This window comes from Tachysurus fulvidraco, chromosome 1, assembly GCF_022655615.1.
Source record: "Tachysurus fulvidraco isolate hzauxx_2018 chromosome 1, HZAU_PFXX_2.0, whole genome shotgun sequence".
Taxonomy (NCBI): Eukaryota; Metazoa; Chordata; class Actinopteri; order Siluriformes; family Bagridae; genus Tachysurus; species Tachysurus fulvidraco.
The window spans coordinates 5,484,886-5,512,423 of record NC_062518.1 but is presented as its reverse complement, the minus strand read 5'-3'; the positions used below and the strand labels follow the sequence as shown (position 1 = coordinate 5,512,423).

The following is a 27,538-nucleotide window of genomic DNA, read 5'->3' as shown; positions in this document are numbered from 1 at the left end:
AGAGAGAGAGAGAGAGAGGGGAACGTTTCCTGATTAAATCCCAATTATCATCCATGTGTAACAGATAGTGCACTAGATAGTGTGCAGGGAGTCAATAAATCACCCAAACGTAGCTCAGTGACTATACAAGCGTGCAGGACTCGGACAGTATAAAGGTGAGGTGACGCCGGAAAGGACTTCTTATCTGCGACCACTTCCTCTGTTCATAACAGACCAATCATATTGGGTTACATAAGGTGTTATGCCTTTTGGCTCCTCCCTCACCTTTCAGAAGCAGCCAATCGCTGATCTCTCCTGGGAGAGTGACTGAGTTAGGAGGCAGAGCCAAAGGCAGGTAACTAAAAAAAAAAAAAAAAAAAAACAGGTATAGTGAGAAAAGGCTGGAGGGCTTGTTATGGGCTTAGCGTGAGAGAAACTAAACATTTATCCACCCTTCTTTACCAGTCAAACCAGTAACTCTGGATAGAGCACACTCGAGCAGGTAGAGACCTTCTCTTAAAATTAGTCTTAACCTTCTTTCCCCACTTCGTCTGTGCCATTATTGAATTTCCAGCTCTTTTGTTTGCTTCTCTTTATCACTAGGTGAACTCTCGTGTTACTTTTTGTTTGTTTTTATTTGATCTTTGCTCTTAATTGTAGTTTTTACCCTTGTGGTCCCTGATGGCTTCGCACAGTGATACTCTGGTGGTGTTCTTTGGGGCAACAGCTGGTGCAAATGGGGGTAAACTGGGGTCGGATGAGAGGGAAATAATTCTGTTGGTGTGGCAAATTGTGGATCTACATGAGAACAAGGTAGGGAGCTGTAAGGCTCTGTCCCTAACCCTGTACATGCTGACTGTTTTAGTTTAAAGCCTTTCCACCTTGACAGCTGACATGTCAACAAGGTACGCTTTCTACATGTATATACTATATGAACAGGTGCACATAGAAGTACGGTCCTTTATAATAAAATATAAGCCTTATAATAAAACGTAGGCCTTTTATAATAACATTTAGAACGCGTGCCTTTTGTGGTCGCATGTCAGCGCCATGAGGTCAATCACCTTGCGGCTTTCAGCTCTTCTATACACACTTTTACACGTTTTATGGTAACATTTAATGCTGTGTGAAGTAGGATATCTTACTGAGCTCAACTTTTTATAATGCAAACATGCTGTGGGGAAAAAAAGCCGCTTTTTGTCTCGAACAGGTGGGAAAACTTCAACAGCACCTGATTAAACCAGACACTTTGGAATTAACAGACGAGTGTAAAGAGGAGACCGGATTGAGTGTGGACGGACTTTGTAAAGCAGAGCCTCTGGACACGGTTCTTCAACAGGTGAACTGCATTTCTACCTAATTGATTACCTGTTGTTGTTTTGCGCATGCGCTGTTCAGATCATTTTGTGTCCAGGAATTAATCTCTCTCTCTCTCACTCATTCACATTAATACACGACCGGTCGTTTTTCTAAATCTCAAATCTGGGCCTGATCCCATTCTATGATAATTTAAAAGGCAGACGAAACAAATCCGGTGTTCTGATCCATGTGTTCCCAAGAGTTCAGGCCAGTGAATGTGTGCGCATGCGCACTTCTCTCCAGCATGCCAATAAATCCAAGTCTCTCCATATACTTTCATGCTGGAGGCAAGTTTCTTCCACGATAATTTACTGTATCCTACCTGTGTTTTTTTTATTTTATTTATTTGTTTTGTTTGAAGCATTTTCTCCTATGGTCAAAAATAAATAAAATAGACAAACTAGCACATATTGCTTGCAGTATTGCTTTACAGAAACCTATAAATAGTCTAGGATGCTTTGATAAAGTAAGACGAATCATCCGAGCATCGGCTTCTTGACCAGGTCAAACTGTCTGCCATATTCCGGGAAGGGGATTTCGGATGACATTTTAAGAGGTACATTTGAGAAACAAATCTGAGGCTTTAAAATGGCAAGACACTGAAACACTGTTGATTACAAACTCCTAAGAGAAGTTTGTGCTGTGTGAATTTTAGGATTTGTCCTCTGCATTGTGTATGTGTAATGACTAAAATCCTCTTATTTGGGTCTGATTTTGTTGAAGACAGCCTGAACTCCAGTCAGAACTTTTCTAGAACATAAATTTTATTTAATCTCTATGTCTGTTGATTGTTATTATATTGCTCCTGCAACACGGTCGCAATATTTAAATGATCCATTTCGAATTAAATCTGGTCATGAAGGCCCATATATACGCTGTGCATTGACCATTTATTTGTTTGTTGTGTTAATCAGATTCAATTCCTGTTGTTCTATAAACTCCTTCTTAATATGCAAAGATTTGCCTGGCTCTAAACTTGTTATGGATGTATATCATAACCACTGCTGACATTTGTACACACTCCAATCAAATTCTTCTGGTTAAACCAAGTACATCCTGTTTCACCCGGAAATATAATATGTAATAAAAAAACGTATTCGAATTACATCGTGTTTCGTGTTGTAAAGGAACTACTGCTATTTTGTAGGTGAAAATCTTGCCACCAGTTTTGGTTGTTTTAGATTAGAACAGATTATCGCGTCATGCAAACAGTTTTAGTGAGTCATAACAGTGAAACGATGTGTACACAAACGATGTGACCTGTATTGTGTTCTGTAGGTGATGCATTCACATAGTCTACAGTTTTAGTTGAATTGTATGTATGTGGGTAAATTTTGGGACCTGGGCAGGGAGGATCTTGGCTGCAGTGGAGAGCTGCAGGCCTGGTCATGTTTTATCCCAATGAGCTCCGCTGACACCTGTAAGACGGAATGTTTACTCGGGAACGCTCCTCCCTGGCTGCTGTAAATGTCACTGGCTTGGTTGAGATTGGGGGATGTTCAGGCTTTGAGTGGGGCGATGCACTAACAGGTCACAGAAAGGCAGAGGTGTCAAGTCATTGTCTCCAGCTACGTCTAGGTCATATTTGTTTTATAAACCAGGATATGTACAGTTTCTAAAGTGTTGTGGTGTGAATGGGAATGTTTTGACAAAAGCCACATGTTGCCAAACGTGTTTCTCAACCTACCTTCAAGAAGAATTTGTTTGCAGTCAGTTGATCTGTCTCTGCCACCTCCTATTTCATAACTGAAACCAGTCATTACTAGTCCAACAAACAGAGAGGTAGCGCTATCTGGACTGTATTATAGGTGGTGATCTAAACTTGTGTAAGACCTTTTGGTATTAAATTCACTGATTTGAAATAAATGGAACATTTAAGAGCGCCCTTGTTTACTCTTAGTTTGATTAAGAAACTGTTTGAGTTGTAAGTGAAACTGTTTGAGCCTCTTTAACACTTTTGTGGCATGCGTAGCTTTTCTTTCTTTCTTTCTTTCTTTCTTTCTTTCTTTCTTTCTTTCTTTCTTTCTTTCTTTCTTTCTTTCTTTCTTTCTTTCTTTCTTTCTTTCTTTTTGTTTTAAATATATAAACAGAAATGCAGAATTTTCTTGCTTTGTTATGCTGTTTAATGTTCAGCTGGTGATTTTCTTAGGTAACTGGTGTAGTTTCAGGAATATAAATAGGTTTTATGTATAGACAGGTTTGTTTGTCTTGTTCATATGTGAGACACACTGCTGCTGCTTCTCTTACACTCACACTAACACTCTCACTCTCTCTCATAGACCATGTTTATATGCAGGCTTAGAATAGGTTTTTGTTTTTTTTTTAATCCGCTTTTCACTTTATTTTGTCACAGTTTTTGTTCAGCCAGAGTTTTAATATCTGACTTCAAATGCAGTTTTGTCATCAGAAGGCCCTGTAAAGATTAACCAGTAAAATCAATTTCTCCTTGCATTCCTCACTGAAGGGAAATACTTTGTCGTACTAATGCACTGCTAGTTATGTCTCTCCAAACAGACTTCTTGTCCTGTCCCATGATTTAAAAACAACCTTTGGCTGAGGTTCCTCAGGATTTAGGCTGTACCTTTGGTGAACTATTGATCTGAGAGCTTTTTGGTAACCGTTTACTACTCCACTTTACACACGTCATTGGTATAGGACCTTTATTTCAGGGGTGAGCGACTTGAGTGCACTCATCTATTAAGAATGTTACAAAAACAAACAACAACAATAAAAACACCCAACTTGCCTAAATTCTGACCACTATAATTTTTCTGCAAATGCAGAAGGTAATGTGAGTTACAACAACGTAAATAAATAAGTGTTAAATTATTTAGCGACCGTAGCAACACTACGATGACAAAGACACTAAGATAATGATGATTATTCCATTGTTTAAAAGACACGGTTGATGGTGTTCAGCTGGCTTTTTCAATTAAAGCAGCTTAAACATTTCCATGAAGTTTGAGTAACCAAACGTTATAGCCACAGCCTGTCGTATGTCCTTCAGCTTTACAAACATTTTAAATACTCAGGTGTACATTAGTAACCTGCTGCTGTAGGTCAGACTTGTTGCTTTTTTTCCTCTCTGTATGCTGATCTTATTCAGCTCCAGGTTTGGATTCAGTTCAGAGATGGTGAGTGTTCTGCCCGGGGGCACTTTTGTACTCCACTAGCTCTGCACCTGCCTTTTGACACTGAGCTGATGCTGTGTGTGTATGTGTGTGTGTGTGTATGTATGTGTGTGTGTGTGTGTGTGTGTGTGTGTGTGCACGTGTTGGTGCAAGTGCAAAAAAAAAAAAAAGACAGGTTTTTCAGGGTGAGAGGAGAACATAGCAGCAGAGGAAGAGGTGTGCTGTTGGGCTTGGGTCTAGGCTGGTATCAGCATGTCTGCTCCTGTAACAGGGCAGGGCATCACTCCCAGGGAGTAGAACAGCCTCATTAGTGCCATCCTTAACTTATTAGCATGTCTCTTGGATTTCGAAATCCAGTTAATTTAGACTGTGCAATTATATCCTCTTACGTTGTGTTAGACTTTTCTAAAGGGAAAGGTGGAGCCACTGATAATCAGACATGTAAATAGTGTGGAGGTTAAATGCGCTTTAATATATTTGATGAAATAGAATTGCAGAATATAGCAATATGGTAGGTGTTTTGTATAGGTTAGTGTATATAGGACACTAGCTATATAGGACTATAGCTTCATCTCAATTAGACTCTCCCATTGCTTTATCTCCCTTTCCTGAGCAACATGTATGCACACATCAAATGTTAAACAAGGCCTCGGGGGAAGAGCTAAGATTAATTCAAGTTCCTCAGTCTCACTGATGGATTGGCTGCTACAGATATTGTGAAAGCATCATCTTATCCATTCCAAAACCTTTAGTTGCACAGGTTCTTTTCACCGCCCAAAAGAATGGGACAAAAGGCCGACCTGCGAGAAACGAGTGCTGTACTTTGATGTGCGTAGCGTAGGACTGAACAGATATTGTGTGTTTTATTGAGGAGTCGTGTGATTGTTAAACATCACAGAATTTGGCTCTCTGTTGCTCAGTGTTAGCTGTGTTTTTGTCTGTCTCTGGCTTGTTTTGGCTCTGAGGTAAGACCAGGGTGTGGCACTTGTTTCTGTCAAACCTTTTTGCGGGGCAGGAGTTAATCTCCTAGTGATTTATGCAAGGTGGGGCCTAATGGCTGCGACCGTGGCTGTAAGCAAACACGCAGACACCGCGTCGGTTCGAGCTGCTTTTTTTTTGGTCATTATGATGGAAGCTCTTTCCTGGAAGACCTTTACTTAAGAGCTCTTTGACATTCGAGTAGTCTCTTATTGTTGTGGTGTCAGTCATCCGGGCAGAATAGTTTTAAGTGGATAGATATGCTCTATAGCTGTGGATAAACAAACCTTTTTGTTTTCTGATGATTGTCTAAGATTCAAAGATCGGATTCAATAATGTTTGGAACATTACTATGAAACCAGATGTCAGTTTTGGATGCTGTTAATTCGTTGTGTAAACCGAACCAGCTTGTACAGTATCATGTCTGAACTTGTTGACAAGTCGATCATGCTTTTAAAAATTGTAGCAATCAGATTTGACTCTCTCAGCCTGCTGCTTAAGCACACCCTTAGGCATAGACATGTTACGAAATGCCGCTGTTTGTCAGATTAGCACTCCACCCCTGAAGGAACTCGCCATCTTGTCTACGTCGTCATGTTTTGAAGCACTGACACTCCATACAACCTGTAAAATGTTGGTTACCAGGAACAGCACAAGCAAGCTCCAAACTGACGAGTCAGCGCTTAAATGCTTATGGCCCATCACACTTATTACTCATCATGGTGTTTTTTTTAACAGATGATAGAGCTGGACATGAGTCACACTCGCTGTCATCTCAGCACTTTCTCCCCAGTTTTTATGTGTGTGTAAACAAAAAAAAACAACAACCCCAAAACAACATTGAACAGTGTTTTAGGCTCACGGTATCTTAAGTCTGTAACCTAGTGAACCACAGTTAATATTCAGTTGTAGAGAATTAAAAGCAATTTGTACGTCGCTCTGGGTAAGTGTGTGTGCCAAATGCTGTAAATATATATCAAAGCAGAAATCCAGTAAAGCTTCATAGCTCCATTGGGTGGATCAAGCCTCAAACATGTTTCTTGTTATTGAGGAGGAACTCCTGTGCACAGCTCTTATAGCAGGGAACCATTCCACGAAACCACTGTTGCTAACAGATCATTATGGGGTGGCAAAAAAACGTCATGACCTTCCGTATTATAAAGTTCTGTCTGGACAAAAAGATATGACGCAAACATGCATTTTGACATTCTACCTAGAAAAAAAGCCAAGTCTGCAAACTGCATTTCCAGCTCAACACTGCCTACGCTTTAAGGTCACTTGCATTTAAATGATCGTCACCGAAGGAATTTTTGATGATTAGTCAAATACTGACTGTTTTTATGCTGTAACACCAAATTCGGTTTGATTTTACTGTAAATGATGATCTGCATGTTAACCTTTTTGATCAGAAAAGATTTGCTAATAAAAGACTGACGTATTTTGAGCCTGAGAGAACAATGTTATAATCAAATATGCTATTCACTAAGGCGTGAACTGTTTTCTAAAATGCACTGAGTTTTACTGTCTGAACCCAAGACGATTCTCTTCAGTCTTTCATTATTCATGCAAATATTAAAATACCTCAATCTGCATTTAACAAAAAAAGGACCTTCAGTCCTTCAGTTTTTAAAAAAACTCTTCCATGTGACTAGAAAACATCAGTAATATTTAACGTGAACATGATCCGATCACCATAATAGCCTCCTGCTGTACCGTAGACTTGCTGATGTTTTGGTATAAAATGTGTACGTTTTCTACCCAAACCAGATGCAGAACAGTTTACAGCTAAAAGTTACTCTTTCCTCCAGCATACCGAGGCGTCTGGTTTGTTGTTTTCAGTTAGTGTGTCCATGGATTGTAGATATTGATTAGCCAATGCTGTCTATGTTGTGACTAATCCTGCGCGTATCCTGGATAACGATTGGCTGGCACATTGAGCCTTATAAAACAGTGTTCTGTCAGAGTTTGGGCAAAGATACTACAGAATTACAGGAAAAGAGAAACAAACGATAAAATGACACTACAGAAAGCTGTCCAAAGTTCATGCAGCTTCATTTTAGTCCAAGACCAGAAGAACTGAATTCGCTAGATGTTCACTCGGTTATTTTTTGCTCTTCATTTTATATTAGGTTTGATTTTTAAGTGTCTTGTTTGATCGGATAATGAAAAATGGATATTTTCCCTGCCTGCTGCAAAGCTGGTTTAATCTCATTTGTTTTGGCTTTCTATCAAACGTACACACGGTTTACTAAAAGTCATGTAGGCAACTGGTTTTTGCATGTGATCCTGTGTAGCTTGAAGTCGTTAACATTTTTTGGTATCATATTGATGCTTACTGAAAACACATGAACCTGGATTGCGGGTGCAAGGACTTAGCAACTTGTTTTGCTTTTCAACTCGTAGTGTCAAACGGTAAAAGGTTAAAAATGAAAACGTATTGACGTCCTTCTGTGGTGTGATTGTTTAGTACAGGTGTGTACACGATCAAATGTATTACTCACTCTTCAAATTAGTGTGAATTTCACTTCTTAACCACACTTTAATTATACTGTTGTGTTTATTTATTTTTTTTTGTTTCACACGATCCACAAATAAAATGTGGCATCTCGCTCATGGCAGGAAACGTAGAGAAAGCTAAAAATCGATCATGAAGCAGGATGTTTAATTTTCACGTTTCTAGTTTCATGTTAATTTTAACAATGCTAAAGTGGTCAGTTTTACTTCGCATCCCCAAAATAATATATATTATAATAATATATAGCAAAATACTATTACAATACTTCAAATGGAATCAGACTGAGACTGTGTGTGTGTGTGTGTGTGTGTGTGTGCTGCCTAAACAAACCACGCTAAGGGTGGAAACTAATTCAAGTCAAACTGATTCAACTCTGCTTCTGTGAAAACACTCCTGAAGAGTTGGACCTTTCTTCAGAGGTGACCACCTGACATTTTATTCTGTGAAGTGTCCATTAAACATAGAGTTTCTGACTAGGGAAAACAACAACTAAACCACCACTTCAGCCTTCACCACTTCGGAAATTAGGGGATTTAATGGGATGGGGGGGACTTGGGTAGCTTGATAATTTAGTTAAATTTTACTTGCTTACAATTTCTTCTTCTAATTCTTCTTTTTCTCCTCCTCCTCCTCCTCCTCCTTGTCCTCCTTCGTCTTCTGCGAGTGACAGGAGGACCAATTAAACACTAACCAGTCAGCATTCCGAACAGATTTTCTCAGCTTCTTTATACACTTGTGCAGCCCAAGTGTATTTTTCCAAATGTTAAAATTTTCGAGGTTATTTAGACAAATAGGTTTAGTAAAATTGCTGAAAAATAATTATTTAAAGATGAAATAAAGAATTAGTATTTTTTTTACAGCTATGAACATAAACGCTGTTACTGGTAATGCATTACATGATCTATTTTTGTGTTTATATGATGATGTTTTGTGTATCTTGAGGAGGCTCGATCACTCAACTTGCAATGGAAAAGTGGAAGGTTTTAATGTTCCCATAATGATCCATCCTCACTTCCTCCTGTAGCAGGAAGTTTTTGATAATTCTCAAACTTATATGGGTTTATAGCATCTGAGATCACAAACATAACCAGGCCTCATAATGGTGCTTTTAAATTTACATAATGCAGTATTTACGACTTGGCTGCAGAACTCCAAAAATAGTAGGAAGAATTGTAACGATGTACATTTTGTTTTAGAATTTTACAAAACAGTTGCATTAAACAAGAAAACTTATTATTATTATTATTATTATTATTGTCAATTGATCAGCAAAAAACTCCAGATATGCGTTTTATTTAATTCATGAAATCTCCTCTCATTCCAGTTCTTATTCATTATGAGCAATAATTTTTTTTTAAATAGCCAAATTGCATGTCTAGGGAGGTGTCCTTAATAACAAAAGCAGTAATCGTTTAAGCTGTATTTAAGCGAATATTTCTACCGTACGTTTCATTAGGCATCACCTAAACACTCCTTACTGGACTCTGCAGTCTGACTTCATGTGATCACGTCTGTTCGGTGGTGGAAACGTTCAGTTGTTGCATAAAAGAATCGGCACCCTGACTTTTGTGTGTATGATTAAGATAGATGGTCACATGACCAGGACGCAGCTGGGTGTTTAGTGGCTATGGTGGTGGTTATGTTCATTTAATTTTTATTTCTCACCCAATTAGGAAGTGCTACGAGTCCCAATTATGTGCATGTGTACGTGTGCACCTTTTAACTGGAATAGTAATCATAGTAAAATTAAATATGAGTTAAGTCAAAAATGTTAGTATTTTCTTCACACTTCACAGATTCCTTTTGTTTATCTATCTGATGGTTCTTACCAGCTGTATCACCACCTTGCACTTACCTTTTGAGTGTTGATTATATTGTGTACTGTACTGTATGTTCATGAAACAAGTTAATAAACATTTTCTTTCCTGTCTGCTGCTGTTTTTGCTTTACTGGTGTGCAGTTCCAGCAGGCCGTATCAGCAGAACTTAAAGCTCTGGGCAGAAGCTCCTACACGCTGTGTGTTGACGGACCCCTCCTTATCCGACAGGCCCTTCACCCTGAGGCGTCCAAAAAGGTGAGCGAGGTTCAGGACGATCGTTTATAACGTGTGATGGAAACTAGGAGAATTAATCGCTCCCATATACTTTATTTTAAAGTAGGTGTTTCAGATAGGACACCAAACACAGTACATGAGAAATACATAAATATAGTTTAATAATAATAATAATACATTTTAAATGACACCGACCTCCAGACAACAAAGGCAGTATGTGATGTTATCTTAATTTTGTCCTCAGGGTATGTAAAAGTTTTGCGCTTAGGTGTATAGATGGAAATTCATAGCAGTGTGCGTTTGCTTACTGTCATTTCAACAACAGCATGACTTTGAAAACATTTCCGTGCAGTTTTATTGTTACTCGATACCGTCCCGTCACAGAGAGACTGATGGGTATTTCTTTCTTTTCCCGTTAGAATTTGGTCCTGCCCGAGTGTTTTTACTCATTTGTGGATTTAAAAAGAGAGTTTCACAAATGCTGTCCCAACGCCGGTCCAGTGAAAGACCTCACCCTCCCATCTATGCTCGAATGTATCCTTAATGGAAGTTTGTTTATTCTTCCTTATTGTTCTCTAAAATATGATTCCTGACCCCCAAGCTGTTGGTCCCTTAACCCGTTCCCTCAGATTTGTGTCTCCCAGCAGAGAGCGAGCAGACGGCTGGAGTGAGGGAGCTGAAGAGCATGGTGATGATCATCCAACACATCCTGGCTGAGCCATACAGTCAGTCCACTTTTTCTTATTGTTCCTCTGCTGTTGTCATTTCAGTGTCGGTGCAGTGAACCGATACAGGAACATCCACAGTGTTAAACGTTGACACCAGTCATGGCAACATTTTGTTGTGCTACTTTTTGTGTTTCAGTTTCAGATCACACGTTCTAATAGTTGGACACAGCTTAGACGAGATAATTATGTCTAACCCAGTACACCAGTAATGTTATTAATACACTTTGGTTGAACATCTGCGCTCAGCTAAAATGTGAGGTTTAAGAACAGGACGTACAGTAAAACCAGTTTCACTTTTTAAAACGTTGCTATAGCAACAAGATTATTGTAGGTCAAGTGATTGCACACGGTCGAACTAGCTAACGCAATAGCAGATCGTGTAGGGAATAATATCAGCTGTATATATGGAGATAAGGTTATAGAAAATTGTTCTTGCTTGAAACAAATTGGAGTCTGAAAGTATCCTAGGACAAAGAGCATCAAGTGCAGCAGCCAAACCACGTCAACATCTCTGTTTAAGTCTGGGTTACTGATGCTGGCAATAATCTAGCCTATGCTTATCCCTTTAGTGCATACACAGCTGAATAAATGCATATTACAAATAAAAAGTGATGCCTATTGCATTATTATATTTTCCATAACCTTTAATGGGGTCATTGTTCTTTTGCTTCGTTTGTTTATTTTGTAAAAAAAAAGGATATCATCTTTTACAGCAAGGCTGTTGGACCTCTCTCTCTCTCTCTCTCTCTCTCTCTCTCTCTCTCTGTATCTCTCTTTTCTTTCTCTCTTTTTTTCTTTCTTTTTCTTTTCTTTTCTTTCTTACTCACTTTTTTTATTAACGGACCATTAGTGTTTTGATTGAACATAGTAATCACTTAAACTTGTATTAAGCTTACTTGTGACCTCTCTTCGTTTCTTAAAACAGTCCTTTTTATTTTAAACCAGGTCACAAATTTTCCTCGTTTGAGACGGTGAAGTGCAAGTTTGAATCTGGAGCTTGGTGAGTATGTTGTTCAAGTAGCATTTCCTCATCCTGGCCCTAGAGGATTAACTCACTCTGGGCTTGTTTATGAGCTGCTGAGTGGAGTTCGAAGTGTTAAGGAGGGAGGAGAGCTGCTAGTAATGAGAACACGCTAGTGTTCACTCAGGCTCAGATTAAAGCGCCATAACGGGAACGATCTGAAGCTGGATAGAGAACGGTCTTCTCTTTGTACGTCCTGCAGCAGTAAGACAGAAGCTGTGGACAGTGAGACTGTGATCAGAGCCCGGGGGTTACCATGGCAATCTTCAGACCAAGACATCGCACGCTTCTTCAAGGGCCTCAACATTGCCAAGTAAGAGCATGATTTTAAAGTAAAAGTTTTAACCCTAATTTTAGATTCAGAGAGCCCTTGTGAATTGTGTGTGTGTGTGTGTGTGTGTCAGAGGCGGTGTGGCACTGTGTTTGAATGCTCAGGGTCGCAGGAATGGAGAGGCCCTTGTACGCTTCGTAAACTCCGAGCACCGGGACATGGCGCTGGAGCGACACAAACACCACATGGGCAGCAGATACATTGAGGTGAGCTGCTTCACTCTCCAGTCTCACACTTCGTCAGATCTGCTTCAACAAGATTGATCACATCCATGCTAAAATAATGGCTGCATGATGATGTTACTAAAAGCTCTTTATACTAAATACAAAAATACATTTCACTATACTGTTAGTCATGAGTTCATGAATATAAGAGTTATTATACGTCTTGTTAGAAGCTGTGTATTGTACTCCTAAATGCCGTCACTGTGGAATCTGGAGTTTTTTGGTGCTGTTTGTTTACCTACTTAATTGAACTGAATCATATGTATGATATAACCATTTTGAGTTGGAACTCGCTGTGAGGATGTTCACATTATCCCATAATGACAGTCATCAGGGCTTAAGTCTTTAGGCAGTAGTATTTAATTATGGTGAGATGGGATTAGTTTCACATTTGCAGAAGATTTCTTTTTCATTATGGAGAAGGTTGTTCTTTTTAATACTTCATTGTGTATTCTGAGGTTAAAGGCTTTTACAGTTACTCTAGTCACTTAAACTTAACTTACTCATAAATATTTAAATGGTCATTTTTCTGGTTGCAAAAGTTCATGTAATGTAATAATAATCCTTCAAGATCCTTTCTCTCTGAAGACTCGTCTTAACGTGTGTCTCACACCCTCACCCAGCTCTGTACACACTCTTGCCCACAGGTTGAGTTTTTTTTTTCTTCCCTTTTCTGTTTCAGGTGTATAAAGCAACTGGAGAGGAGTTTCTAAAGATTGCTGGAGGTTAGTTGCTTTTATCGAGTGGCTGGTAATGCGTTTTGGATGTCTTCAATTACAGATGAGACTCGCACACACCAAATGGCCAAACACACTCGCATTTGTAGTGTGCACTTCCCTATGATGCAGTCTCTCTTTCCTGTTTTGGCTGAATGAAAGGCTCTTTTGTGAGCCGTGTGCCCGTGCTGACTCACGTCCTGCAGTTTCAGGAGGAAACTCTACTCTCTTGTCCCAGCTGCCCCACATATGCCTTAGAGAGTGCGGCTTCCCCTGAGACGGAGCATGAGCAGCGGCCACTGAAAAGACCGACTCTGCCCTCTCACACGCAGGGTGTAAAGAGCCAGCAGCAGGCCGAGATATTTGTGTGTGTGTGTGTGTGTGTGTGTGTGTGTGTGTGTGTGTGTGTGTGTGTGTGTGTGTGTGTGTGTGTGTGTGTGTGTGTGTGTGTGTGTGTGTGTGTGTGTGTGTGTGTGTGTGTGTGTGTGTGTGTGTGTGTGAGAAAAGAGGAGAGAGAAAGTAGATCCCTAGCACATGCATACTTAGTTGTAGAGTTCAATGCAAACATTTGCAGGCCCTCAGGACAAAAGACGGCTAATATCAAAAAGGCATTTTTTTTAGCCTTCACAGACGTTACCTTAATATAACAAGAATCAAATAGGTTATATTTAACTTTTGATAACAGTGCACTCCTTCCCTTTTCTGGCAGTGATTATTGAAATATACCACAATTCCTTTGCCTTTTGTCTTCTTGCCGGCTTTTTCTCAAAGAATTCTCAAAGTAATGTGATTTTGTAATATTCAGTTTGTTTGGTCAGTTGTTGCCTGAAAACCAAAAGGGTCACTGCCTTGTTTTTTAAGCTATTATCCTCTTATAGAAATGAATGAATTAATAATTGGATTAATAACTGGGTGATCATGTTCTTGCTCAGGCACATCTAACGAGGTGGCACAGTTCCTGTCTAAGGAGAATCAGGTGATCATCCGGATGCGGGGCCTGCCGTTCACTGCCACACACCAGGATGTGCTGGGCTTCCTGGGCCCCGAGAGCCCTGTGACGGATGGCACCGAGGGGCTGCTCTTCGTGAAGTATCCCGACGGAAGGCCCACGGGTGATGCCTTTGTGCTGTTTGCCTGTGAGGAATACGCCCAGAACGCTCTGAAAAAGCACAAACAGATTCTGGGGAAGCGGTACATCGAGCTGTTCCGCAGTACAGCAGCCGAGGTCCAGCAGGTCAGCGCAGCAAATATCCAACTAGAGCTCTTTGGGTTTTTTTAATTGTTATTTATGTATGTATGTATTTATTTATTTATTTTTTTAAAGTTTATTGATCCGCATACTGTTTGTGTCTCAGGTGCTGAACCGTTACATGTCCACTCCACTGATATCCACGCTTCCTCCCCCTCCTTCAATGGTTCCTGTGCTTGCTGCTCCTCCCTTCCTCACCACAGGCAGCACCAGGGACTGCGTGCGGCTGCGTGGTTTGCCGTACACCGCCTCCATCGAGGACATCCTGGAGTTTATGGGAGAGCACACAATTGACATCAAACCCCACGGTGTTCATATGGTGCTCAATCAGCAAGTGAGAGGAAATACGTTATTGCTTTAATGATTCGTTTGCATCAAATCTAGCAAAAGAACATCGGATTATGATACTAATGAATTTTCGTGAGCTGGATATAACTGATGCTTTTTACAGAAAATGTATAAATATAGAGTTGTTCTTTTTAATAACTTCAGAAACACTTTTTTGGCTGTGACCTTTTATATGTCTTGGAATTTCTAGCACTTGTTCTGCTTTTTTTTTTCTTAACTATACTGTTAATTGTTAATTATTCCTCCATTCCTTTTTTTTTAAATGGGTTTAAAGCTCGTTTGAGATTAGTGGATTTATTTGTTACTTCTAAGTCCTGATAGTGAAGGAAATTTAATTACATTTTTTTCTTCATATGACCTTCAGGGTTAAACTACAGCCAGGAGCTTCTTTATAGCTTCTGTATTTTACAGCTAGGAGCTTCTAACCCGTCACCTTCCTGTTCGTTTCAAAGGGCCGTCCATCCGGTGATGCGTTCATTCAGATGAAAGCATCAGATCGTGCCTTTATGGTGGCACAGAAGTGCCACAAGAAGATGATGAAGGATCGTTATGTGGAGGTGTTCCAGTGCTCCACTGAAGAGATGAGCTTTGTGCTGATGGGAGGGACTCTGAACCGTAGCGGCTTGTCACCTCCGCCATGCAAACTACCCTGTAAGTACTTTACTTTACACAATGGACTTTTTTAAACACAGATGCAGGCAGATTTGTTTGGGTCTTGGAATGATTAACACACATTAGTGGAGCTGTTTAGGAAGTATCATATTGTTCAGTGTCAGATTTTGGGTTTAGCTGCATTCTGTGCTGTAGCAAATGAATCTGTAGTAGATTGATTAATAGAATAGAATACAGAACGGGGCATAGAAGCCTTTATTATCGCCACATATAAACCACAGCACCGTGGAGTTCCTTTTTCTTCACATACCCCAACTGAGGAGGTTGGGGTCAGAGTGTAGGGGCAGCTATGATACAGTGCCCCTGGAGCAGGGAGGGTTAAGGGCTTTGCTCAAGGGCCCAGCAGTGGCAGCTTGGCTGTGCTGGGCCTTGAACCTCGATCCTCCGATCAACAACCCAGAGCCTTAACCAGTTGAGCCAGTTGGGATTTTAAACAGGTTTGTGCGTCCGACATTGTTTTGTCTGTTGCGTTCGACATCGATTTGTCTGTTGGTTCTTGGGTATTGTCTTGTGTTGCAAAGCCTCAAAAGAAACCTGTGGTGTTTAAGAATGGGACGTCCTATACGACTTTTGGAGTAAGCCTTTGATTGCAGCTGTAAGAAAAAAATGCGTAGTGTAAAAATAAGACGATCATCTTACAGATGATCACTCATCTGGTGATCTCTTTTAGATATTATCCCATCATCTAGTCTAGATTGCAGTTGCTCGTTTTCAGCCTTTATTGCATTTAAAGTCTTATTAGTTACTTTGTACGATGCAAGAACTGCTTGCAGTGCATTGGCAATCTGTCCTTTTTTGTTCTTGGGCATTTTAGGGTCATTTTCAAACTTAGAAATAGCCCACTCATATGGTTTATCCACGATGTTCTCTATTCCATCGAACATTCCCTGAGAACCGTGTTTAGCGATGTACTTAACAATCAGCTGTTCCATATTTTAACAAACTCGCAGCTTTCCTTAAATCTTAGTCTTAACTTTACACAGTTTCTGTGGCTACAAGATATCTAGTTAACCGTTAGTCTATTTATTCACAGCTTCAGTAATTCGGACGCAAATGAACAATACGTCGGGCTTTTGACCTCAAAAGTCTTACTGCTTCGGACACAGACACACTCCGTCTGGCCTCGAGGTCAACTACAGTAACACTTAACACTCACAACTCTCAAACAGTCACAAACACTTACCAACAGTAACACTCACAAACTCACAAACAGTTTAAAATGTAACACAGTCACAGTTCGTCGGACAAAACCACAGTACATCGGGTTTTTGTTATATTTTAAAAAGTCTTCTTAGCACAGCACTTTTGGACTTGAACCGTTTAACACCGTCACAGTACGTCGGACAAAACCACAGTACGTCGGGTTTCTTTGCATTAAACCTAACTATTTACTTAACCACAGTACATGTACTTAAAACGTAAGTTTAAAACACCGTTACAGTCTGTCAGACAACACCACACTACCTCGGGTTATTGCTTTAAACTCTACCGCGGTGCGTCGGGCTCTTTACACTATCACTGTTTCAGTTACTTAAGAAACACTTAGCTATAATTCAACTGCCACACTGCGTCGGGCTGATTCAGTTACTTTAGAATCTTAACAGAATTATAACAAACACAAGTTTCAGTTACTTTAGAAACCCATCAGCTTAAGCACTTTGCTTCAGTTACTTTAGAAACAACGATTCACATACAACTGTCATCACACTGCGTCGGGTTAATTCAGTTTCGTTAGAATCTTAAACAGAAATGTACAGAATAGGCTTAACAATAATAACTCCTCCTGCTTATGACCAGTAAACTATGTTCTATTCTACACTAAAACATTTATTTTCTAGTTTTTTGTTTTTTTTTAAACAAAGGGGTTCCCTGAATAAAATAAAACGGCGTAAAAAAAAGAAAATACAGCGCTTCTTACCTTTCCCCACTTTTTTTTTTTGGAATCCGTCGCTGGGTGGCTCGCCAATGTAAGAAAAAAATGCATTGTGTAAAAATAAGACGATGATGTTGAAGATCTTAATAAAGAACAAGAAGTTTATTCCAGCATAGCAGTGACAAAATACATGGCGTACTTTGGGCTCGTCGGAGTCAGAAAGAACACGAACCCAGAGCAAATCCTGCTCACACATTTTAAACTGTTTTCCTCTTTGTAGTTTAAATGAGATTCTGCTTTGAATGTGTATTGAGTGTAAGATAAGTGTCTCCCAAATGGCTGGGTCACACCTTGTTATTTAGCCAGATGTCTTTAAATGTTAATCATGGTCACGTATACCTTGTCTTGTTATTGTTACAATTGTTATCAGTCAAATTGTCACTTTAAATGGTAATCGCAGTCACATAAACCCTTTGTTCATGGTGATCCTTGATGTCCTACTGCCGTTCCCATATTTATAAATGAATCAGGTTTATACGTTTAGAGTCCTAAACGTATTACCTTATGATACTTGAACCTTTTTAGGAATGAGCTCTTTTAGATGTGTACCTTGGAGTGGAATTTTGGGTGCAATTTCTGTAATTTCTTACACAGCACTATCACGATGGGAGCTTTGTCTGAGCAACACACACCGCCTGTACAGCAGGTCTCCTTGTGGATTGTCCTTAATTCCTATCAGCACTGACTTTAAAGATTAGATTTCAGTTTATCTTGTAGGTAGCAACGTGAGCACCTCTGGTCCTGCTGAAAGGTGCACAATTTATAAAGTCTTGGGTTTAAAGCAAGACTAAAAGCTCCCCGCTTTGCACAGAGGCTTGATTCCCGACCAAGGTCAGGCAGACAGAATGAGCCTTTATGTGCACAAGCTGCATGACAGGAGGGACTGGTTGTGGTTCCTGGGTTTGAAAAGTGACGTGTAGTGTACCTGACCTTCATTTATTCTGTAAGAGTGTGTGTGTGCGTGTACACACCCAATAGGTGGTGAGCAGGCCCCTTCCTGCATGCCGCCGTTGGCTGTTTGCATATAAATATATGCTTGTTGAGGTATTTTTTTTTTTTGACCTACTGAAGGACACACTTTACTCTAAACTGAAGTGCAGGTGTCTCACTGACCAACCTGCTTTTGTTTTTCCCCTCATGTTTTGGGTTTTAGTGTCATGCTTCATTAACTTGTTACTCTCTGCATAGCAGTAATGAGCTCTGTGATAGTTTTATCATCTTTCACGAAGGCTCTGTTTCCTGTCCCTGTCCCCTCAGGCCTCTCACCACCAACCTACGCCGCATTTCCAGGTCCAGCTGCTATGCTTTCCACCGAGGCCGCCCTGTATCAGCCCCCCCTGCTGGCCACTCCTAGAACTCCACAGCCACCCACTCACAGCCCTGTTCCAACGCTTGCTTACTATTCCCCTCAGCCACAGCTGTACATGAACATGAACTACACTGCGTATTACCCCAGGTATCAGCTCATCCTTCTGTTCCTGTGACACTGAAATATGGAAAATGCATGACGGTTATTCAGCCGGTTTAGGGACAAATTTATTTATAAGCCTATATTCATATGTAAAGATCTTTCACTTCAATGATATTTCTGTGAAATCTATTTATGCCTCTATATCTGTTTTCATAAATAGATATTTACACTCTTGTATTCTTTTGCTCTCAGTCCTCCAGTGTCCCCGTCCACAATGAGTTACTTTGCGGCTCCTCCGGGCTCCATAGCAGCTCAGCTTGCTCCTGCAACTTTACCTCAGCACGGTGCTCTGGTGCGCATGCAGGGACTGCCCTATAATGCTGGGGTTAAAGATATCCTCAGCTTCTTCCAGGGTTACCAGGTAAGAGGCTTTAAACTTGGCATGGGAGAAAAAAAAAGGCAATTGCTGAAATTAATGCTCAGGTAGCATATACATAGTGTGCAGCTTGTTTGTCCTCTGGGAATAATGACAAATTTGTTACACATGTGTGCATAGACTAGAAAAGACTTGTGGACTTGTATATACATATTTGAGTAGTCACTAAGAAATGCAGTAAAAAAAGCAAAAGTGTTTATTCTATTCCAGTTTATTATGTACACCTAACTGTAACGAGACACAGACGCACATTGTGAGTCTCAGAATGGTCTCCATGGGCACATGTCCCTCTGCCTCCACGGGCGAGTGTGTTTCCCTTTCCACTTGGTCTATTAGGCCCTCTGTTCCATCTCTTAAGTATAGCAGCACATGGGCTACATACAGTAATTTATTTACATACAAAGTGACCTACATGGAGCTGGTTAGCACCAATGAGTGTAGCTACAAAGTAGGTGTAAGTAGTAAACTGGAATGTCAGTGTGTAGGCAGTATATACGTTTCCCAGTTAAGCTCATTGGACAAAAAAGTAGCTGCATGTGTCATTTCTGCTCTAATGCTTGATTTAATTTAAGTTTAATCCTTAGTAAGTGTTTTTGTTCATTTAAGTTATTTGCAGTTTTTACACTAGACATTGTCACCAGCGGCTTTTATAAAAATCTACAAGTCCGAGGAAAGGGGAAAAAATTTCTGAGACGAGATTAGGGAGAAAACCTGAGAAGAGCCGCTTCAAAAGGGAACCCATGTAATGGTTCTGCTTAGAGGTTGCCTTTTGTGCTTCACGTCCAAGTCTGGCCAAGAACTGATAATCTGCTTTTCTGCAACTTTTATCCAGACGTTAAGTATTTTTTTTTTGTCCAGTGAGCTTCATTTTTTTTTCTCACCATTGTGGCATGCATTAAGCTTTATTTGTAGCCAGATATCTGAAGTACAGAGCGAGGTGAGCATTATTTTGTATGCATAAATCTTTTGTAAATATGGGTCGTATTAATAACACTCCCTTGCCGTGTCCATTTTTTGCTTTTTTCCTTCTTATTGGCTGACATCCAAGTAGGCGGAGTCTTCAACTGATGGTATGAACTTCAGCCGTAAGGAGCGGGGTGGACAGGGGGTTGGTTGAGGGGGGAAATAACTGGTTGGTGCTTTTATGTTGGGATTGTGGTGTTTGTGTGCTTTTTTTCATCCTGGTAATATACCCAGGTGAAAATAAATGGAACTGATGTGCCACATTAGTTTCATTTCCAAGACCTAAGCTAAAAGGTGAGGGTGTGTTTACAGCTAGCGCACACTGTGGAGCAAACTGCTCTCTGCTCAGGTCTCAGCTATCCAAGCGCCAGAGATCACAACTGGGGGAACAACTGAATACAGCTTTTGACACCTGGCTGAACCACTGTAATGAAATGCTGCCCACTCACCCTCCAAATATGTGCTTTTAGCTGCTCAGATGGAGCTCACGTGTGTGTGTGTGTGTGTGTCTTTGGGAAGAATGTTTCCTTTGGGTGGGATTTTTGTACTTTTTACATTTCTTTTCAAACGTGTGTGTGTGGTTCAGTTGGAAATGGAAAATGAGTGTTGTGTGTTTGTGTGCATGTGTGTGTTCTAGATTTAGTTTTGTTTTGCTGGGATACTGTGGAAGAGAATGAAATTCCAGGAATTGTGCCTTTATTTTTTGTCTTTTTATTATTTTTCTTCCAAGCAGAATTGCAATGTGACACAAAACAGAACAAAAAACCTAGGATTTTATAATAACTGGAACAGAGATTAAACCGATCTTACTATTTTTGTGTAGTTTTCTATCAGTTACCTGATTCACTAGCATGCTTTGTGAAAGAATGTGTTGTCTTAAGTATCTTCTGAGGGAAATCTAACACACTTCCTAATATCTTAAACAGCTTTTAAGGATCAGAACCGTCTGATTTGACGTAATTTGACGAATTTTGTGCAAAGAGGAATGATCCACAACCAGACAAGCAATTTATATTAGCAAAGTATGTCCAAGTTTGAAGCTTGTTTTAGACTTATTACCAGTTTAAATGCTGCTATTTATCTGTGTGTGTATCTCTCTCTCTCTCTCTCTCTCTCTCTCTCTCTCATTCATACACTTTTATTTTTTGGGCATTTGGACAAACTAAGTTCACTAGTAAGTGTCATAGGTGTATGCAGTGAGTGCAAGAATGGGAGATTCAGGATTAAAAATTCTGCACAATTGTATTGACTGATGTGGCCATGATATAGTGAGGTGTGTGTGTGTGATGAGGCTGTGCCACTGACTGTGGGCTGTTGTGCTGTAGTACACTCCTGAGGATTACAGCAGTGTGATGGGAGTGAGCGATCAGGCCCGTGCTCTGGTCCAGCCCAAAGAGTGGCTCTGCCTGTAGGGGGCGCTCCTCCAGGTAAGGTCTCCCATAGCTCCTGATGTGCATGGACAAAACCAGGGCTACTTAACTCCAGTCATCATGACCTCCAGCCCTGCACAGCTTGAGGCTTTTCCTCATCCCAACACGCACGTTACAGGCTTAAACATTCAATGATCATTCCAGAAGAGGTGTGTGAGCAGCGGAGAAAGCTTCAAGCTGTGCAGAGCTCCCAGTCACGACTGGAGTTCAGAAGCAATGGACTATCCTGATTTTACAGGTTTTCCAGCCGTCTTCGAACTTTTCTTTCTTGGCTTTCTCATGATGGAGATGTCTAACCTTGAGTACAACTAATTCCTCTGTGCACTCTAGCATCTGATTGTGATAGCCCTGCTCTTGGATTTGGTTGCTTTTTAGAGGCAGTGACGACAGCCTTCTGTCACTGCAAAATTTCTTTCCTGTTCTGGGATTAACATCTTTGCAGTCCTCACTAACTCGAACTGCTTTTTCCTCTCCATAGGATAGAGCATGCACCATGCAGCTTTGATTGAGAATGTTCTGACAGCAAATCTAACTTCCTGTGGGTCGCTTTGTGCTCTTATTTTCCCTTCTTTCTATGAGCAGGGTTGCTGTTTCTGAACAGAAATGAAAGCTTTTGTGATTCAAATCTCAAAACCTACACAATACAAGCCCAGTGTGAATTGAATACATGTTTGCATTTATTTATTTTTTTACTAGCTCCAGGCGGACTCCGTGCTCGTGTTGTATAACTGGAGTGGCCAGCGGAGCGGGGAGGCGCTCGTCACCTTCCCCAGTGAGGAGGCAGCGAGGCGTGCTGTGGCTGAGCGCTCCAACCTTCCCCTCTCTGGCCACCCCGTCCGCCTGATGTGCTGCGAATGAGGTCAACACTCACCCCTTGAAGCCGACTCCAGGAACGAGCGAGGTCTGCACTTCACCCTCTGTCTCCTCCCGACACTGGTCTTCCCCAGGCGCACAGGAAGCCTTTCCTCGAGTTTCTAACATGCTACTGCTGGTGGAGGTGCTAGCATGGTGGAAATATGTGAACTCTATGTATATATGTATTTATACATCAAATACACCTATCGTTAAAATGCCAGTGTGGATATGGAGAATTGATTCTATATATATATTCTTAGTTGTGTTCTTTATGCAGAAAAGCCTAAATAACTCTTCCTGTGGGAGAAATCCCACAATGAGGATTCACTGTGTTTTTACTCAAAGGCAGTGCAATATACAAAGGCTAAGCCATACAGCCTGCATGTGTGCTACAAGAAAGGAATGAAAACTACTGACACTTGTTTAACTTCTAAACTAAGCCTTAACTTAGTGACCGTGGACGACCTGCTGCATGAAAGATTATTTTTTCATTATAAATCATATTAATTATTGTGTAACAGACAAGACTGCGTGTCCCTTCATCCGCTCGGACTTCTTAGTTTAATCGAACCCAGAACAGAGCCATTTTATTTAACGTGAGAAACAAGCCGTTGTGCTTTTGTCTGATCTGTGCGCTTTCTTTTTTTTGCAGCCTTTATTACTGAGAATTTTTTCTTTCCTAATCTATCTAATGTGACTAGAGAGGCCTTCAGTCATCATAGTGCCTTTATACCTTTTTGTGCCATTACTACATGAGCCAGAGTTCAGTACCAGCTGTAACGCACTTTCCCTGGCACTCGGACATTTAGGATTTTTTTTTTTATTTTAAGTTTGAAACTGAAGACAATCTTTATGTAACAATTATATGTAAACAATAAAATATCATTCTGAAATGTCTCAGACCTGGTTACTTTTTATACCCCAAGTCCTATAAATATTGGCACCCTGCAGGAAAGGAATATGCATGTTGTGTGGCAACTACTGAAATATCCACAGCATGTCTGTCAAACGTTGCTCTTTATTTGGATGCTTGTTAAAATTATGACCAAGTTTTTTTTTTTCCTTTTGGCTAAATGATTTAATTTGCATCATTTAATATCTGGTCAAATGATAAACTGTAGCTTCAGATGTTTAAATTATTGAAATATCACGCAGAATTCATTACATATTTTCTATATATAGTATTGGATAATAAAATACTTGTACAATATTTACTTGCTACAATTCGAAATGTAGTAAAAAGAAAATAACAATTCTGCCATCTTGTGGTCGAGTCGTGTTACTACAACACTTGGGAAATTGGGGGGGGGGGGGATATGTTACTTCAACATGAAAGTGAGGTGACATGCAGCTAAGTACGGTGACCCATACTCAGAATTCGTTCTCTGCATTTGACCCATCTAAAGTACACACACACACACACACCGTGAACACACCCGGAGCAGTGGGCAACCACTTATGCTGCGGCGCCGGGGGAGCAGTTGGAGGGTGTTCGGTGCCTTGCTCAAGGGCACTTCAGTCGTGGCCGGCCCGAGACTCGAACCCACAACCTTAGGATTACGAGTCAGACTCTCAAACCATTAGGCCACGACTTGCCCATTGCTTAATATACCGTATATTAAGATTAAAGTTAAATATATTTACAGATTTTTTTTTTAGTAATGCTGTATAAAGTCTGTGAACGTGCATGCTAATATTTAAAATAGGATCTGTACACAAATATAGGAAGGTTGTTAATTATAATCAATTCTTAAAGGGCATAGTGGCAATTTTATAAGCAGGAAATTGAAAACGTTAAAATGTAAAAGAAGCACTAATATTTTGTGCATAATAATAACGTAAAATGAATAACCAATACTAACATAATTTTATTGCTCCATGTAAAAGCTGTAGATAAAACAATAAAATGAAATCTTTTTTTCACCCAAAGAAAAGTAACTGGTCTGCTTTCTTCCCCCCATCATTTTATTGATACACTACATCAGAAGAGCCTACAATGCAACTTTATTCCCTTTGGATAATTTCAAAAAAAGCACTGCAGTCTTAAAAATTACAAAAAAAAAATGTTTAAAATACAAAATTTACATGAAATGACAATACAAGGCTCTGTAAACAGCAGCAAAACCTGTATTTCCCTTTTATTTTACAAAATGTGTTTATATTTCCCCCCAACTTTCGGAATGACATCCATCTTTTTCAAAGTATCAAAAATAGAGTTTTAGAGTCTATGTTTGTCATCTGTCTGTAAAACGGGAACACGTTGTTCGGTCTTTGGTTTGAAGAACAGGACAAAAGTCGATGCTTTTCTGGCGTACGGCCTGTTTTTCGTCTTGCCCTCCTTCTACAGATGAGTTTAAGAGCTATTCCTAAATCAAACTAGAACTGTCAAACATCTGTGAATCAAATACAAGTTTAAGGCGTTCCTACTGTAGATTTGATAGTTTTAATTAAATAATCAAAAGTGGCATTGATGTCAATTGTCACTACGAGTAAACGCACACATACACGCGCACACGCACGCACACACGTATATACAAGAGCTGGCTAACAAACATATATTTTTTTTCTTTGATTTCTTGCCAGGTATTGCCCTGACGTCTCGCTGTCTGCCTTTGCATAGCCCAAATGCATCTATCCGTGTGCCTTCTCACTGCTGAGACTGGAAAAGAATAAAATAAAAACAGTTGTCTACAAATGTTAAAATGCTTACAAACTTCCACTTTAGTCCTCTACAAAGCGGGCACGCACACAGCTCTGATATGAAGAAAGAATATCTGGCATTATGCTGCTCTATATTTAAGCTGCTCTACGTCTAGAGGCATCAAGGTTTGCGTTTTTTAATCGTTTATCTTGTCAAAAGGCAACAGGCAGGTTTTAGTGCATAGCAAAATTTTCTTCCCAAATTTTTTTGTCCTTTTTTTTTTGTTTTTAATGTTTTCAGTTTCTAACAACAGTCACCACCAGTCTCTTTAAAATAGATAAAATATACATACAAGAGTTATTACCGTCTATTTTTTAAGGCAGGGACAAAATACAAATTCTTCACAGACTTCTTTCATTCAAACCTTCAGCTACGCAGCTAATTAAAAACATATTTCTTACAGAGATAGCACCAATGCTCACTATCAGAAATATCCTCGAGAAAAAAAATTAAGAAAATCCCACGTTTTTGTAAGTAACCTCAAACACTGATTTAATTTGCTTTGTTTACGATCTAGATTCTTTTTTTTGGGTTTGGGGGGTGAGATTGGATTTTTTATATTTATTTTTCTGGAAATTGGTTAAAAAAAAAAAGTTTTATATTAACGGCTTTGTATAACTTCATATCCTGCAACACTGAGCTGCTGATTGTCAAAATGCAGGTTGGCTGCTTTCACACCACGGGTTTTTCTCCCTCAATGTGACCTGCTCTTTAAAATCCCTTTCAGAGAGGCATCTACATGACATGCTGGTAGACTAGTGAAATGTACAGAGATATCATAACCATCAACCTTCATTTTTGAACAGAAACAGTAACCCAAACCGGTATCAATGTTTTCAACCCTACCTTTGCACTAGCAAGTGACCGTTGTGGTTTCTCTGAGTATCCTGTAGAACTGATACCGGTGTCGTAGCTTAATAAAGCTGATTATTTATGCGCTAATCAGTTTGAAAGCAAGCATACATCAGTAAATTGTGCTAAGCTAACTGGACAACGACGGACCGTGCTTGCTGTAGAGTTGTTCTGATGAATCATTCGAACCCGCTGTTTGGATTTGTTGCTTTCCCACATCATAACTAATTAGCATAGAATTGTGACATCATAGTGTTGTTTCCAACACTGGTGTTGGTGGTGAAACTGTATCTCCATGTTGTAGATCTACACAGGAAATGTCTGTCTACCTGATGCTTGCTAGTATAAACATAAGGTTATGGTTATGCTGTAGAACATAAAATAAAAAAGGAAAAAAAATCCATAGTCTGAAAGCAGCATTTCTAACCACGGCAATATGGCTGCCATACCGAATAGATGTGCATGGGTTCTTCTATATCTGAGCATGATTGTCATTTGAAAGGCACACGGGAGTATCAGCTAGCACACCGACAATACGACAGATTCTCTTGACGTCTCAGACGCTCCAAGTTTGACTTAACTTTCTACAGTGCTATGGATGTCCTGTGCGGAGTACGGATCCTACACGATGGAGTTCGGCTGTATTGCGTTTGTAAATGTTACACGCTTTGCTGCACGCTAGAACTTGAAATGCAAAACACGCAAACTTGACCTGTGTCTTCGGCACAGAATTCAGCTTTATGAAAAACAAAATATAGAAAAAAAACAACAACATAACAATAGAACGTTATTGTTATAATGTCTCTATTAAAAGCTATTTTTTCAGTCAATCCAAGCTACTAGGCTTATAAGGCATTTGTTCAACCTGAAGAGGTGAAAAAAGACTCGAAAAGTGTGGAATGTTGCATATCTTTAACACATCGGCAGCAAGTAGTCCAGAGGGCGCCGCTGAGATCACGCTGATTTCAAGAGGCAGCATCGGCGATAATCGAAAGACCTCTTGAGTTCCATTTCCCATCCAATCCGACCCATGATCCAGAGCAAAGCATCTACCTATGTTATGCTACATTTGGTCTGTGTGATGTTGTTTGTATTGCATATTCATACTGGGCTGCATAGATTGCTCTTTTCATTAGATGTCTGATCCAAAAAAAAGTGCCTGAGAACTACTGCGAGAAAAAGCTGAGAGAGAGAAAGAGACGAACTGTTTATTATTTCTAGCCACATGTTTGATCGTTTAGTTTTCTCCTGAATATCTTCTTTATAACTTGGTTTGTGAATGCTGTGATGTCAGCATCAGTAGATCTTCTCTGGCTGGGTCTGGTCTCGTTTGAAATGATGCGTGTGGATGGAAGCGCCGCGTCTGTCTGCGTCTCTCGAGTCCAGAGCTCGCCGGGACTCGCAGACATGCTGCCGTACAGACAAGTGCTGAGGGCAATGGGCTACGAGTGTCCCAGCGTGCTTGAGGATCCATGAACCCCTGGAGCCTGAGACATGTCTCTGCCGATGATCTCGTTTACTGCAGCAAAGGGGAAAAGACGGAGTGACGTATGATTAGAGAGTAGACAGAAACAGCTTGCCTTTAACAAATGCTAATATGGATATTTTAAGTTACATCAAAATATTTTTTAGCTATTACAAATATTAGCAACA

At 40.1% G+C, this 27,538-nt stretch overlaps 2 protein-coding genes across 7 annotated transcripts in view; one reads left to right on the top strand and one right to left on the bottom strand.

The window, feature by feature from the left end:
• Positions 1-315: 315 nt before the first annotated feature.
• Positions 316-23,229, top strand: esrp2 (epithelial splicing regulatory protein 2). Of its 5 annotated transcripts, XR_007144422.1 has the most exons (18): positions 347-481; positions 640-792; positions 1,190-1,318; positions 9,923-10,036; positions 10,435-10,549; positions 10,645-10,740; positions 11,689-11,743; positions 11,967-12,077; positions 12,169-12,301; positions 13,002-13,044; positions 13,968-14,269; positions 14,391-14,618; positions 15,085-15,283; positions 18,495-18,693; positions 18,901-19,069; positions 20,136-20,154; positions 21,373-21,474; positions 22,174-22,221. XR_007144422.1 is itself a non-coding variant. In XM_047820856.1 (17 exons), exons 3-17 carry the CDS (start codon positions 661-663, stop codon positions 22,333-22,335), a joined length of 2,187 nt encoding a protein of 728 aa, XP_047676812.1. In that variant the 5' UTR covers positions 316-334; positions 445-481; positions 640-660; the 3' UTR covers positions 22,336-23,229. The 5 variants fall into 5 exon arrangements, 4 of the variants coding, with proteins under 4 accessions (XP_047676812.1, XP_026992883.1, XP_026992886.1 ...); XM_047820856.1 differs by lacking the exons at positions 20,136-20,154; positions 21,373-21,474 and adding an exon at positions 316-334 and having other exon boundaries at positions 445-481; positions 22,174-23,229; XM_027137082.2 differs by lacking the exon at positions 20,136-20,154 and having other exon boundaries at positions 22,174-22,312.
• Positions 23,230-25,284: 2,055 nt separating this feature from the next.
• Positions 25,285-27,538, bottom strand: part of nfatc3a (nuclear factor of activated T cells 3a) — a 69,600-nt gene continuing 67,346 nt past the window's right edge. For both annotated transcript variants that reach the window (XM_027137009.2, XM_047812225.1), the window contains exon 10: positions 25,285-27,404. In XM_027137009.2, coding sequence (XP_026992810.2) covers positions 27,328-27,404 — 77 coding nt within the window. In that variant the 3' untranslated portion in view covers positions 25,285-27,327. The remainder of the gene's footprint in view (positions 27,405-27,538) is intronic.

Bases quoted from the DNA above. Each gene is read 5' to 3' on its own strand.
- esrp2 (XM_047820856.1), top strand. From the start codon at position 661: ATGGCTTCGCACAGTGATACTCTGGTGGTGTTCTTTGGGGCAACAGCT. The intron at 15,284-18,494 runs GTAAGTACTTTA...CTGTCCCCTCAG, and splicing joins TCCGCCATGCAAACTACCCT to GCCTCTCACCACCAACCTAC. The intron at 18,694-18,900 runs GTATCAGCTCAT...TTTTGCTCTCAG, and splicing joins TACACTGCGTATTACCCCAG to TCCTCCAGTGTCCCCGTCCA.